Genomic DNA, 12999 nt, shown 5'->3' with positions numbered 1-12999 from the left:
TTGCGTTCCCAAGTCTGGTCTTCAGGCTCTGCACTAAAGACCTGTTAGTGACCTCCACTTGGCCATTGCACTGGGGCTAGGCCACAGAGGTGAAGTGCTGCTGGATCTTCATCTCTTTACACCAGGCTTGGATCCGGCTCCCTTGAAATTGTCTTCCATTGTCAGATATCAACTTCCTCGGGACCCCGAACCTGCAGACAATGTTCTTCCAGAGAAATTTGAGTACCTCATTTTCAGTTATCCTAGCCAAAGCCTCAGCCTCTACCCATTTTGAAAAATAATCTATAGCAACGAGCAAGAACTTTTTCTGAGCTGGGGCCGTAGGAAAAGGTCCCACAATGTCGATCCCCCATTGGTCAAACGGGCAGGCTGCCACAATACTTTTCATTAGTGCAGCTGGTTGATGTTGGAGCTTAGCATGACGTTGGCAGCTGTCGCATGAGATGACGATGGCTAGAGCGTCTTTTAACATAGTGGCCAGAAATATCCGGCCAAGAGTGTCTTTCGCGCTAGCAAGTAAGATCCCAAGTGATCTCCGCAACAGCCTTCATGAATCTCCCTTAGCACGTAGTTAGATTGCTTGGGACCCAAGCACTTGAGAAGAGGCCGAGAGACTGACCTCTTGTAAAGAGTTCCGTTGACCAGTATAAACCGAAGGCTCCTTCGCTTCATCTTGTATGCCTTTTTCGGTTCTTCGGGGAGCATTCCATCTTTCATGTAATCCAATAACTCGGCGCGCCAGTCATTGTCTTTGTGCTCAAGAGAGGGGATAGTGTAAAGAAGGACTTAGTTCTACTTGGACCACCACCTCTCTTGATTTCCAGCTGTGAAGTGAGCTTGTCATTTTTGCGAGGGAGTCGGCTCCCTCATTCTCCTCCCTGAGGATCTGCTTAAAACCAGTTCTATAAAGAGTTCTTTAGCCGCCTCCACCGCTTTTACGTATTCTATCAATCTTTCGTTATTGATATCATAGGATCCATTCATTTGGTGGGCCACCAACTGAGAATCAGAGAAGATGTGGACCCGAGCAGCTCCGACTTGCCGTGCTTCTCTTAGACCCACTAAGACCGCCTCGTACTCTGCCTCATTGTTGGATGCCCTAAAGTCTAGTCTCACAGCTAACTTTAGTTCATCCCCTTTCGGAGAGATCAATAACACACCAACTCCACTGCCTTCATTAGTGGATGAACCATCCACATATACTTTCCAAAGATCTTCTATATCAACATGCAAAGTCTCAGCAAGAAAATCGACCAAAGCTTGTGCCTTTATTGCGGTCCTGGGTCCATATTGAATGTCATATTCTCCCATTTCGGTGATCCATTTCACTAACCTTCCCGAGATATCAGCATGAGTTATTATCTTCCCAAGGGGACTGTTAGTGAGGACCATAATGGGGTGAGATAGAAAGTATGGCATTAGTCTTCGAGCTGTCGTGACCAAAGCCAGAGCAAGCTTCTCCACAACTGTATATCTGAGCTCCGTTCCCTTGAGGGCATGAGAGATGTAATATACGGGGCTATGTTCGGTGCCTTTCTGTCTGACCAAGACTGAACTGACAGCCATCTCAGTGGCCGAGAGATATACATATAATGGTTCTCCTGAGGCTGGCTTGGCTAATATGGGGAGCTCTGCCAAATGCTTCTGTAAGGCCCGAGATGTTATTACAGTAATTTGAGATTAATCTGAAATGATTATAGACAGAACGGATTAGCTGGAGAAAAGTAATGCCAAGATTTTAAGTTGATAAAATGAGATTGTGTAAGAGGGCATGCGAAGCAAGACCGCACCTGCAGTTGAAGAAGGACCGCACCCGCGGTCGATATTAATGAAATTGTGAAGAGGAGGCCGAAGCCTCACCGCACCCGCGGTGTTAACAGGGACCGCACCCACGGTCTCGACATGTACCGCACCCGCGGTCGTGCAATTGCAAGATGGATAAGATTGTCGACGCATGAGCGCACCCGCGGTCTTACACCTCCCGCACCCGCGGTACGACGTGCCTTGCAAAGAATGCGCCACCTTTTGACATGCATGCAATGGTATATATAGGTGGTAATCCATTCGAAATTCATTCAGAAAAGTGAAGAAAAGGGTCTGAAGAAGAAAGGAGAAAATCCTTACGCCTTTTTCGAGAAATCCGTCCGTCTGATTTTGAATCCGACTTCAGTATCGAGTTCCTAGCAACGTAGGCTACGACTGGACGTAAGTTTTACTACGTTTTGACATGCTTTGAAATTATGATATTGTCAGAATTGAATGGAACTCATATATGTTGTGCTTGACATAGTAGACATCATAGAATCGAAGTCAGATTAAGAAACGGACTGATTATGGAATTGTTATGATTTTCGGAGTAGTTTTGGACTCGAGTTGATATCAGAATTGAGTTGTTATTGAGTAGGAGATATTAGAATTAATATCTGATTGATATGGTATGGTTGGGTATATTGATATTATACCGTTATGCCATCGATATTGAAGTAATTTAAGTATTGAGCAGAACAGATTTGATTCGAGTGGTGTATTGATATTATACTCCTCGATATTGTTCTTGTCAGATCGATAGTGACAGGTTTTGAGTTCGAGACTTCGACAGAGCCAGAATATCAGAAAGAAAGGTATAAATTAATGTTGAGTTGGGATTGCACAACTCGAGTGAGGTTTGACTCGAGTTTCCCTAAATCACATACTTTTACTTATTGCATTGATATTTGCAATTGATCAGACTTATGATTGTAGTCTATTGATTTATAGCTACTGTGTGATAAGATTGATATTTGTAGCCTATTGATTTATAGCTACTGCATGTAATGACTGCTGATTCGCTAGTCATTGACTGATTTGCTTAGATACTGTAGTAGCCCGAATTCCAAATTGGGTAATTAACGGATTAATGGTGATTAAGAAGGTTTAATGTGTAATTTTGACCGTGGTCATGATCGGATGGACCGAAGATGGTTCGGTAGCACCGAAGAGTTCGGACGATCCGAAGTGGGTTCGGTGGATCCGATCATGAGGTGTCAAGAGTTGATCGACACGTCAGTTTGCATGCAAGCTCGGATGATCCGAAGTGTAGGTTCGGTGGATCCGATCATGAGGTGTCAAGAGCCGATGGACACGTGGGAGTTCGGACGTTCCGAAGTGGGTTCGGTGGATCCGAACATAGCCTATAAATAGTGCTCGGATTTCCTCATTTTGTATTGTCAATTCTTGAAGTTGTGTCTCATTTTGAGAGGTTTGGAAGGTTTCTAGGGTTAGTTTGTCGGTCGAGCGTTAGACAAGAGCTGCCAGGATTAGTAGCGTAGTGACGCCTGAGTTACGAGGCAATCGACATCAAAGGGCTGTCGACGGACGAAGGCTTGTTCTAGACCTGATTAGCGGTGTTGCGTAAGGCTAGGCTTGCTGAGATAGAGGTACGAAAGTACTATCCGAGATATCCTGGTCGAGTATACATCCTTATATGTGTTGCATGATTATGTGGTGCATTGATATATGTCATATGATGCATGCTATTATGTCACGCTTTATGATGCATGTTGCATTTCATGTTGAGCCGTATCTCCTTCGAGATAGCCTTTACTGTTGAGCTGTATCTCTTTCGAGATAAGCTATATCTTGTGGGGCCGCTCAGCCCTGTCTTGTCTTGTGGACGCATGGACACCGAGAGTACACAGTGGCCGACGGGTCCGGAGGGCTTCGGTGATCCGGGACATTTTAGGTCCACGTCTGTTCTTGTAGTGGATGCAGTGACCCAGAGGAGTACCGCGCGGCACTATCCACTTGGCGCCTCTAGACTGAGCATTTTGAGATCCTTTGTGACTCCTATTTCTTGACTACCCTGGTATCATATCATAGCATGTGCATTTCATATAGGTTTGTATACTCATGCTTTTGTACTGGGCGTTCTTATCGCTCACGTCCTCGGTTTTGTTTATCTTGGACACCCCATTCCCACGGGGCAGGCCTCAGGTTGGACAGCTCAGGAGGAGGAGGAGGAGGACGTTGAGTATATGGTTGGTTTAGTTCTTCGATATCTTTTTGATTCGATATGGTTGTACCGTATATTTCATTTTAGTTTGAGTTGTCCTGGATTTTTCGATTGGGTTGTATAACTATCTTTTGGTGACAGTTTTCCGCTTTTATTTTCTAATTGTTTTTAATTAAGTTAATCGCATGCTTAGTTCTTGTTTAGTAGGTGATTCTGGAACGAGTCACTACATTTATGGTATCAGAGCATGCTTACGATTTTGGGATATAGATTCTGTTTTGGGATTTTCGTTGACCATTTTACCATTTTCCCCATTCTATCTTGTAGCGATGGCTGACCACTTTGGTGATGAGAGTAGTCAGGGAAGTGTAGGTCGTTGGGGTGACCAGGACGATCGTAGGCGTCATCGTGAACATCGTCATCGTCGGGATGGTCCTAGGCGTTTTGATTTGCACCGTTTCATTCAGATGGGGCCTAAGCCTTTAGTCGGCGGTGAGACTCCCGATGATGCTGAGGATTGGTTAGAGCGCATGGAGAGTTGTTTCCGTGCATTCCAGTGCACCGAGGAGCAGAGGATGGAGACCCTTAGTTTTCTGCTCGAGGGCCGTGCGCGCAAGTGGTGGCGATCGACTTCTGCGCCGATAGTCCAGTCCCAGGGTAGGGTGACTTGGGCCGATTTCCGTGCAGCTTTCATGCAGCTGTATTTTCCTCCAGCCCTTCGCCAGGCAAAGACGATTGAGCTCCTAAATCTTAAGCAGGGTAGTATGTCTGTTGATGAATATCAGCAGAAGTTCTTTGAGTTGTTACCTTTTGCTCCTCATATCAGTGGCAGTTCTGAGGCCAAGTATGACCATTTCCTTCAGGGTCTTAACCAGGAGATTTTTGATCGAGTCACTGTCTGTGATAATCCTACTTCGTATGATGGGTTAGTGAACCGGTGTCGCCAGGCAGAGATCAGTCTCCAGCGTGGTAGGGCTATTCTTTCCTCTAGACCTCCGAGTACTTTGAGCCCTCGATCTCAGTCTTTCAAGAAATCTGGTTCTTCTTCTTCTGGATCTGGATCACGGTCTAGCGGTGTTTTCCGCTTTGGTAAGAAGAAGGTTTCTTGTGTGCATTGTGGGAAGAACCATCCATCGGAGCAATGCCGATCAGCCGCGGGAGCTTGTTTTCAGTGCGGAGAGATGGGTCATCTCAAGAAGAATTGTCCTCAGTTGCGAGGTGGAGCAGGATCTGGTTCCGGATCTCAGACGACTGTTCAGCAGAGGAGGCAGGGTCAGGCAGTGGGTAGTTCAAATCTTCGACCTCGTGCCCAAGGTCAGGTTTTTGCGCTGAACCAGGATCAGGCTGCAGATGAAACGGAGAGAGTCATAGCAGGTACTTTTCGTTTATGCGGTATTCCTGCTTTTGTTCTTATTGATACCGGAGCATCACATTCATTCATTTCTGCACGATTTGTTAAGCGTCATAAGTTACCGTATGTTTCTCTAGACGTCATTCTTTCCGTTTCTACCCCGATGGGTCATTCGGTGTTAGCAAAGCGTCTAGTGATGAGTTGTCTCTTAGATTTTGAGGGTAACGAATTGATTGCGAATCTTATGATCCTGGAGATGGAAGATTTTGATTGTATTCTAGGTATAGACCTATTGACTACTTACCGAGCTACTGTGGATTGTTACCAGAAGCTTGTTCAGTTTCGTACGACTGAGAGCTCTAGTTGGTTTTTCTATGGTGAGGGAGCGCGACCTCCGATGCCAGTGGTATCTGCTCTGAAAGCCTGTCGTGCTTTAGAGTCGGGCGGGGAAGGCTACCTCATCTATGCGATTGATTCATCCACAGGTATTGTTGGTATAGAGGATATTCCAGTGGTTTGTGAATTTTCTGATGTTTTCCCAGATGAGATTCCTGGTTTTCCTCCGGTTAGAGAGGTGGAATTTGGCATTGAGTTAATGCCAGGGACTGCACCGATTTCTCGTGCCCCCTATCGTCTTGCTCCGTCAGAGATGAGAGAATTGAAGCAGCAATTGCAGGATCTTCTTGATAAAGGTTATATTCGCCCGAGTGTTTCACCTTGGAGAGCTCCAGTATTGTTTGTCAAGAAGAAAGATGGATCTATGCGATTGTGCATTGATTATCGCCAGCTGAATCGTGTGACGATCAAAAACAAGTATCCATTACCTCGTATCGATGATTTGTTCGATCAGCTCCAGGGTACCTCTGTTTACTCCAAGATTGACTTGCGATCGGGTTATCATCAGATGAGAGTTAGAGATGATGATATTTCCAAGACTGCATTTCGTACTCGATATGGGCATTACGAGTTTCTAGTTATGCCATTTGGATTGACGAATGCGCCAGCGGTGTTCATGGATCTGATGAATCGAGTCTTTCGGGATTTTCTAGATCAGTTTGTTGTGGTTTTCATCGACGATATCTTGATTTATTCTCACAGTGTGGAAGAGCATATCCAGCACTTGAGGATTGTGTTGCAGATTCTTCGCGAGAAGCAATTGTATGCTAAGCTGAGTAAGTGCGAGTTTTGGATTGATCGTGTAGTATTCCTTGGTCATGTGATTTCCAAGGAAGGAATTTCTGTGGATCCCAGCAAGATCGAAGCAGTGCTGAATTGGTCACGTCCTACGACGGTGGCTGAGATCCGTAGTTTTCTAGGTCTGGCAGGGTATTATCGTCGCTTCATCGTGAATTTCTCTCAGGTAGCTAGACCATTGTCGCAGCTTACTCGGAAGGATGTTCCATTTGAGTGGTCATCTGAGTGCGAAGATAGTTTCAGAGAGCTTCGTCGACTTCTGACTTCTGCACCTGTTTTGGCATTACCGTCAGGATCTGATGGTTTCAGTGTTTACACCGATGCCTCTTTTCAAGGATTAGGGTGTGTGTTGACGCAGAATGGTCATGTGATCGCTTACGCATCCAGGCAGTTAAAACCTCACGAGGAGAAGTACCCTATTCATGATCTAGAATTAGCTGCTATTGTGTTTGCGCTAAAGATCTGGCGTCATTACTTGTACGGGGTTAAGTTTGAAATTTTTACTGATCATAAGAGTCTGAAGTATCTGTTCACTCAGGCTGAGTTGAACATGAGACAACGTCGTTGGATGGATCTACTTAAAGATTATGACTGCGAGATCAAATACCATCCAGGCTCTGCGAATCTCACAGCCGATGCTCTTAGTCGCAAGGTGAGAGTCTCTGCACTTCAGACCAGTGCTATGATTAGTACTATCCAGGATTGTTGTTCGTTGGGATTTAATTTCAAACATCGGAAAGGTATGGAGAGCATTCGTGTTGCTACCATTTTATCTGAGCCAGCTTTGTTCGCTCGGATTCGAGATGCTCAGATGTCTGATCTCAAGACTCAGAGATTAGCTCGGTTGGCTGGTGGAGATAGCAATTTCCATTATCAGTCTAATGGTCTTCTGTGTCTGTCTAATCGGGTTGTGGTACCAGAGGATGATACTTTGAGGGAAGAGATCTTATCTCAGGCACATCGAAGCAAGTTGAGTGTCCATCCAGGAAGCAACAAGATGTATAAAGATTTGAGGACACGATTTTGGTGGAAAGGGATGAAGCGCAGCGTTTATCAGTTTGTTTCCAAGCGTCTGGTTTGTCAGCAGGTTAAGGCAGAGCACCGTCGACCGGGAGGATTATTTCTGAACTTACCTATTCCTGAATGGAAGTGGGAGCATATCGCGATGGACTTCATTACTCACTTACCATTGTCTTCGAGGAATAGTGATGCTATTTGGGTAGTGGTGGATCGACTCACCAAGTCTGCTCATTTTCTGCCTTATAACCGGGATTTCACTTTTGATCGTATGGCTCGCTTGTATATTCAAGAGATTTTACGTCTGCATGGAGTGCCAGTCAGTATTGTTAGTGACAGAGATCCTCGTTTTACCTCACGATTTTGGGGCAGTTTTCAGTCAGCATTGGGCACTTCACTAAGTTTGAGTACGGCTTATCATCCAGAGACCGACGGTCAGACAGAGAGGACTATCCGTACACTTGAGGATATGATGCGAGCTTGTGTTATGGATTTCGGAACCGCTTGGCAGGATCATTTGCCTTTGATTGAGTTCGCGTACAACAACAGCTACCATCGTAGTATTGGTATGGCACCATTTGAGGCGTTGTATGGGCGACGTTGTCGTACTCCATTATTTTGGGATGAAGTTGGGGAACGACATGTTGAGGGACCGGAGTTAGTCCAGCAGGCTATTGATAAGGTTGCAGTAATCAAGAAGCGGATTAAGATCGCTCAGGATCGACAGGCTAGTTATGCGAACACCAAACGTCGACCTCTTTATTTTCAGCCAGGTGAGAAAGTGTTTCTCCGAGTTTCACCTTTTCGCAGGATTTTGAGATTTGGTCTCAAGGGTAAGCTGTCTCCGAGATTTATTGGTTCATTTGAAATATTGGAAAGCGTGGGAGATTTGGCTTACAGACTTGCATTGCCGCCGTACCTATCAAGTATTCACGATGTGTTCCACGTATCTTTGTTGAGACGATACATAGCAGATGAGTCTCACATCTTGCATCCCTCTGAAGTTCAACTAAATTCGGATTTGTCTTACGTGGAACGACCAGTGCGGATTCTCGATCGCAAAGACAAGGTATTGCGGAATAAGATCATTCCTCTTGTCTTAGTTCAGTGGCAGCGCAGAGGCACTGAAGAAGCCACTTGGGAGTTAGAAAGTCGTATGCGTTCGGAGCATCCAGAGCTCTTTTGAGTTGTACTATGGTTGTAATATGGAGGTGTGTGTGTTTTTCCGTTGTAATCCAAATATCAGTTGTGTTCAACAACAAATTGAGTTATAATAACAATGTTGTTATTTCAGTTTTTGTTCATCCTATAAACTTGATTTCGAGGACGAAATCTTTTTAAGGGGGGAGAATGTAGTAGCCCGAATTCCAAATTGGGTAATTAACGGATTAATGGTGATTAAGAAGGTTTAATGTGTAATTTTGACCGTGGTCATGATCGGATGGACCGAAGATGGTTCGGTAGCACCGAAGAGTTCGGACGATCCGAAGTGGGTTCGGTGGATCCGATCATGAGGTGTCAAGAGTTGATCGACACGTCAGTTTGCATGCAAGCTCGGATGATCCGAAGTGTAGGTTCGGTGGATCCGATCATGAGGTGTCAAGAGCCGATGGACACGTGGGAGTTCGGACGTTCTGAAGTGGGTTCGGTGGATCCGAACATAGCCTATAAATAGTGCTCGGATTTCCTCATTTTGTATTGTCAATTCTTGAAGTTGTGTCTCATTTTGAGAGGTTTGGAAGGTTTCTAGGGTTAGTTTGTCGGTCGAGCGTTAGACAAGAGCTGCCAGGATTAGTAGCGTAGTGACGCCTGAGTTACGAGGCAATCGACATCAAAGGGCTGTCGACGGACGAAGGCTTGTTCTAGACCTGATTAGCGGTGTTGCGTAAGGCTAGGCTTGCTGAGATAGAGGTACGAAAGTACTATCCGAGATATCCTGGTCGAGTATACATCCTTATATGTGTTGCATGATTATGTGGTGCATTGATATATGTCATATGATGCATGCTATTATGTCACGCTTTATGATGCATGTTGCATTTCATGTTGAGCCGTATCTCCTTCGAGATAGCCTTTACTGTTGAGCTGTATCTCTTTCGAGATAAGCTATATCTTGTGGGGCCGCTCAGCCCTGTCTTGTCTTGTGGACGCATGGACACCGAGAGTACACAGTGGCCGACGGGTCCGGAGGGCTTCGGTGATCCGGGACATTTTAGGTCCACGTCTGTTCTTGTAGTGGATGCAGTGACCCAGAGGAGTACCGCGCGGCACTATCCACTTGGCGCCTCTAGACTGAGCATTTTGAGATCCTTTGTGACTCCTATTTCTTGACTACCCTGGTATCATATCATAGCATGTGCATTTCATATAGGTTTGTATACTCATGCTTTTGTACTGGGCGTTCTTATCGCTCACGTCCTCGGTTTTGTTTATCTTGGACACCCCATTCCCACGGGGCAGGCCTCAGGTTGGACAGCTCAGGAGGAGGAGGAGGAGGACGTTGAGTAGATGGTTGGTTTAGTTCTTCGATATCTTTTTGATTCGATATGGTTGTACCGTATATTTCATTTTAGTTTGAGTTGTCCTGGATTTTTCGATTGGGTTGTATAACTATCTTTTGGTGACAGTTTTCCGCTTTTATTTTCTAATTGTTTTTAATTAAGTTAATCGCATGCTTAGTTCTTGTTTAGTAGGTGATTCTGGAACGGGTCCCTACAGATACTGACTGTATGTATTGATTACTGAGTCGTTGAGTCATAGGCTGATTCGCCTAGTCACCGGCTGATTCGTCGGGTTATAGACTGATTCGTCTAAACTTAAGCTGATTCGCTTAATTACAGGCTGATTCGTCTGGTTATTGGCTGATTCGCCTAATTACTGGCTGATTCGTCGGGTTATTGACTGAGTCGTCAATTCTGTGGCTGATTCGCCCAGACACTGATATAAGAATTATATCGATGCCGTTTAGGGATTGATTCATTCCTATCGACTGAGATTCGATATAATACCTATATTCAGACATCGGGATCCCTAGGATAGAGTTGAGTCGAGTTTGAGACGACGCGTCAGTGGAGTCGAGTTTGAGACGACGCGTCAGTGGAGTCGAGTCCGAGACGACGTGTCGGTTGAGTGGAGTCTGATATGACATGTTGATTTACATTGTTTATGTCATTCATGATTATTGAATGTTTGATATGAATTTATGTTTCTGATTTGAGACATGTTATGAATACTTCTTATATGCTTTCGTATATGCTTTTATATGACTGCATGTTTACATTGTTTATACTGGGATATTTATATCTCACCGGAGTTATCCGGCTGTTGTCTTGTTTTGTATGTGTGCATGATAACAGGTGGGGCTGGATCAGGGTCAAGAAGAGGATGAGAGAAGACAGATAGCGTGGTGATTCCAGACTTGGTTTAGAAATAGGGTTAGACACTTGATATTAGCTGTTAAACCCTAGTTGAATAAATGTATGTTGTACAGGACTTGTACTTTTATACTGAGATGTATGTTCATGTTTAATATGTAATTTGAGTAAATTACATTACGTTTCCGCTGTGTATTTTAAAAAAAAAAAATTAGACCCTGTTTTATAATTGATTAATTAGTCCCAAACATGAGTAAGTACTTGATTAGCGTCCGGGTCCCCACAACAGGTGGTATCAGAGCTGTAGGTACCAGAACTGTAGATTCTTTAGATTGAGATAGAAGAGGCTAGTGAGCGGGGTAGAATGTGTTTCTTTCCTTGCTTATGATTGCTAGTATTCTTTACTGCTTTATATAATACATGTTACTTGATTTATCTGATTTGATTCTGTAATATGTATTATTGGGAACGAATCTGAACTGATTTTCGATCAGCAGTAAGATGATCGGGAGGAGAGACTGAATTGAAACATGTGTGTTGGATTGGATTACTAATCCTTTTGAGTTTCAGATATGCCTCCTAGACGAATCCCAGAACAGGGTAGTACATCGAATCCTCCAATGGATGTAACACCAACTCCAATGGAAACCTTGCTGAAGAGGTTTCAGTCATTCAAACCACCCACTCTGAAAGGTACTGAGACATCGGTCGAGTGTGAGAGTTGGTTAGGTAGTATTGAGTTGCTGTTTGATTCACTGGAGTACAGTGATGAGCGCCGGATTAAATTGATTGGGCACCAGTTGCTTGATGTTGCACAAAGCTGGTGGGTTACAATAAAGAGGGCCTTGGAGCAACGAGGTACGATTATTACTTGGGATGTATTTAAAACTGAGTTTTATCAGAGATTTTTCCCAATATCGTACAGAAAAGACAAGGGGGCGGAGTTTGCCAATTTGAGACAGGGTCAGCTGAACATTGAAGAATATGTGACCAAGTTCTCTACCTTGTTGAAGTTTGCTCCACATGTGGCTGACAACGATGAAGCCGTTGCCGATCAGTTCATCAATGGCTTGAATCCCGATATTTTTACATTGGTGAACACAGGGCGACCCAATAACTTTGCTGATGCCATGAATAGAGCAAAAGGCGCTGAAGCGGGCCTGATAAGGCAGAGAGGAGCTGAATTTGTTCCTCCAGTGTCGAGACCACAGCAACCACTTCCCCAATTCGAGAGTGGTAGTAGCAGTGGTGGAACGAAAGATTTTCTGAAAGCTAGAGGAAAGCAATTTAAGAAGTCTGGCGGCAGTTCTTCTAGCTCTAGTGGCTCTCAGCAGAGTTATACGGGAGTGTACTGCGGAAATTGTGGAGGGAGACATTCCACTGAGCAATGCCAAGGAGTACTTGGTAGCTGCCACTTCTGCAAGCAGCAGGGACATTTTTCTAGAGTGTGTCCACAGAGGGGTTCCCAAAGATCCCAGGGAACCGAAGCATCTGGATCAGCGGCCCAGTGGAGTAGACGATCAGCTGCCGTTCCTTCATTTCAGCCAGCACCATCTCAGTCACAGCAGAGGCCAGGAGGAAGCCAGACAGTGGGCCAGCCTCCTAGACAGCAGGCCAGAGTATTTGCTTTGACCGAGGAGCAGGCTCAGGAAGCACCAGATGATGATGTTGCAGGTAACTGATTTGTTTGATTATCCTGCATATGTATTGAGGGATATCGGTGCTTCACATGCTTTTATTTCTGAGAGATTTGCATTGATGCATGCATTATCTGTTGAGTCTTTATTTACTGTAGTAGTGTTTCTTTCCTTGAGAAAAGATCTTGTATCAGTGATTTCTGTTTGATCTTGTATACTACAGTAGGATGAGAATGAGATCGAGTTAGATCGTGTGGTAGCTTGCATTGTACTGGTGTTCTATGATTTTAGAACTGCATTACTGATATTGATATGCTGATCAAGTACATAGCTACCATAGATTAATTCCAGAAGATGGTGAGAATTAAACCTGAGATGATCAAGAAATGAATATTGTACGATAAGAATTCTAGACTGAGAATTCCTTTGATATTC

General features: G+C 44.5%; 1 protein-coding gene across 1 annotated transcript; it reads right to left on the bottom strand.

Moving 5' to 3' along the window:
* Nucleotides 1–840: 840 nt before the first annotated feature.
* Nucleotides 841–1566, bottom strand: LOC140835917 (uncharacterized). The gene has a single exon (XM_073201327.1). The coding sequence runs from the start codon at nucleotides 1564–1566 to the stop codon at nucleotides 841–843; it is 726 nt and encodes a 241-aa protein (XP_073057428.1).
* Nucleotides 1567–12999: the final 11433 nt, after the last annotated feature.

The sequence above is a fragment of the Primulina eburnea genome, chromosome 7 (genome assembly GCF_022965805.1).
Source record: "Primulina eburnea isolate SZY01 chromosome 7, ASM2296580v1, whole genome shotgun sequence".
In the NCBI taxonomy this organism is placed as follows: domain Eukaryota; kingdom Viridiplantae; phylum Streptophyta; class Magnoliopsida; order Lamiales; family Gesneriaceae; genus Primulina; species Primulina eburnea.
This window is presented reverse-complemented; position numbering and strand designations above follow the sequence as displayed.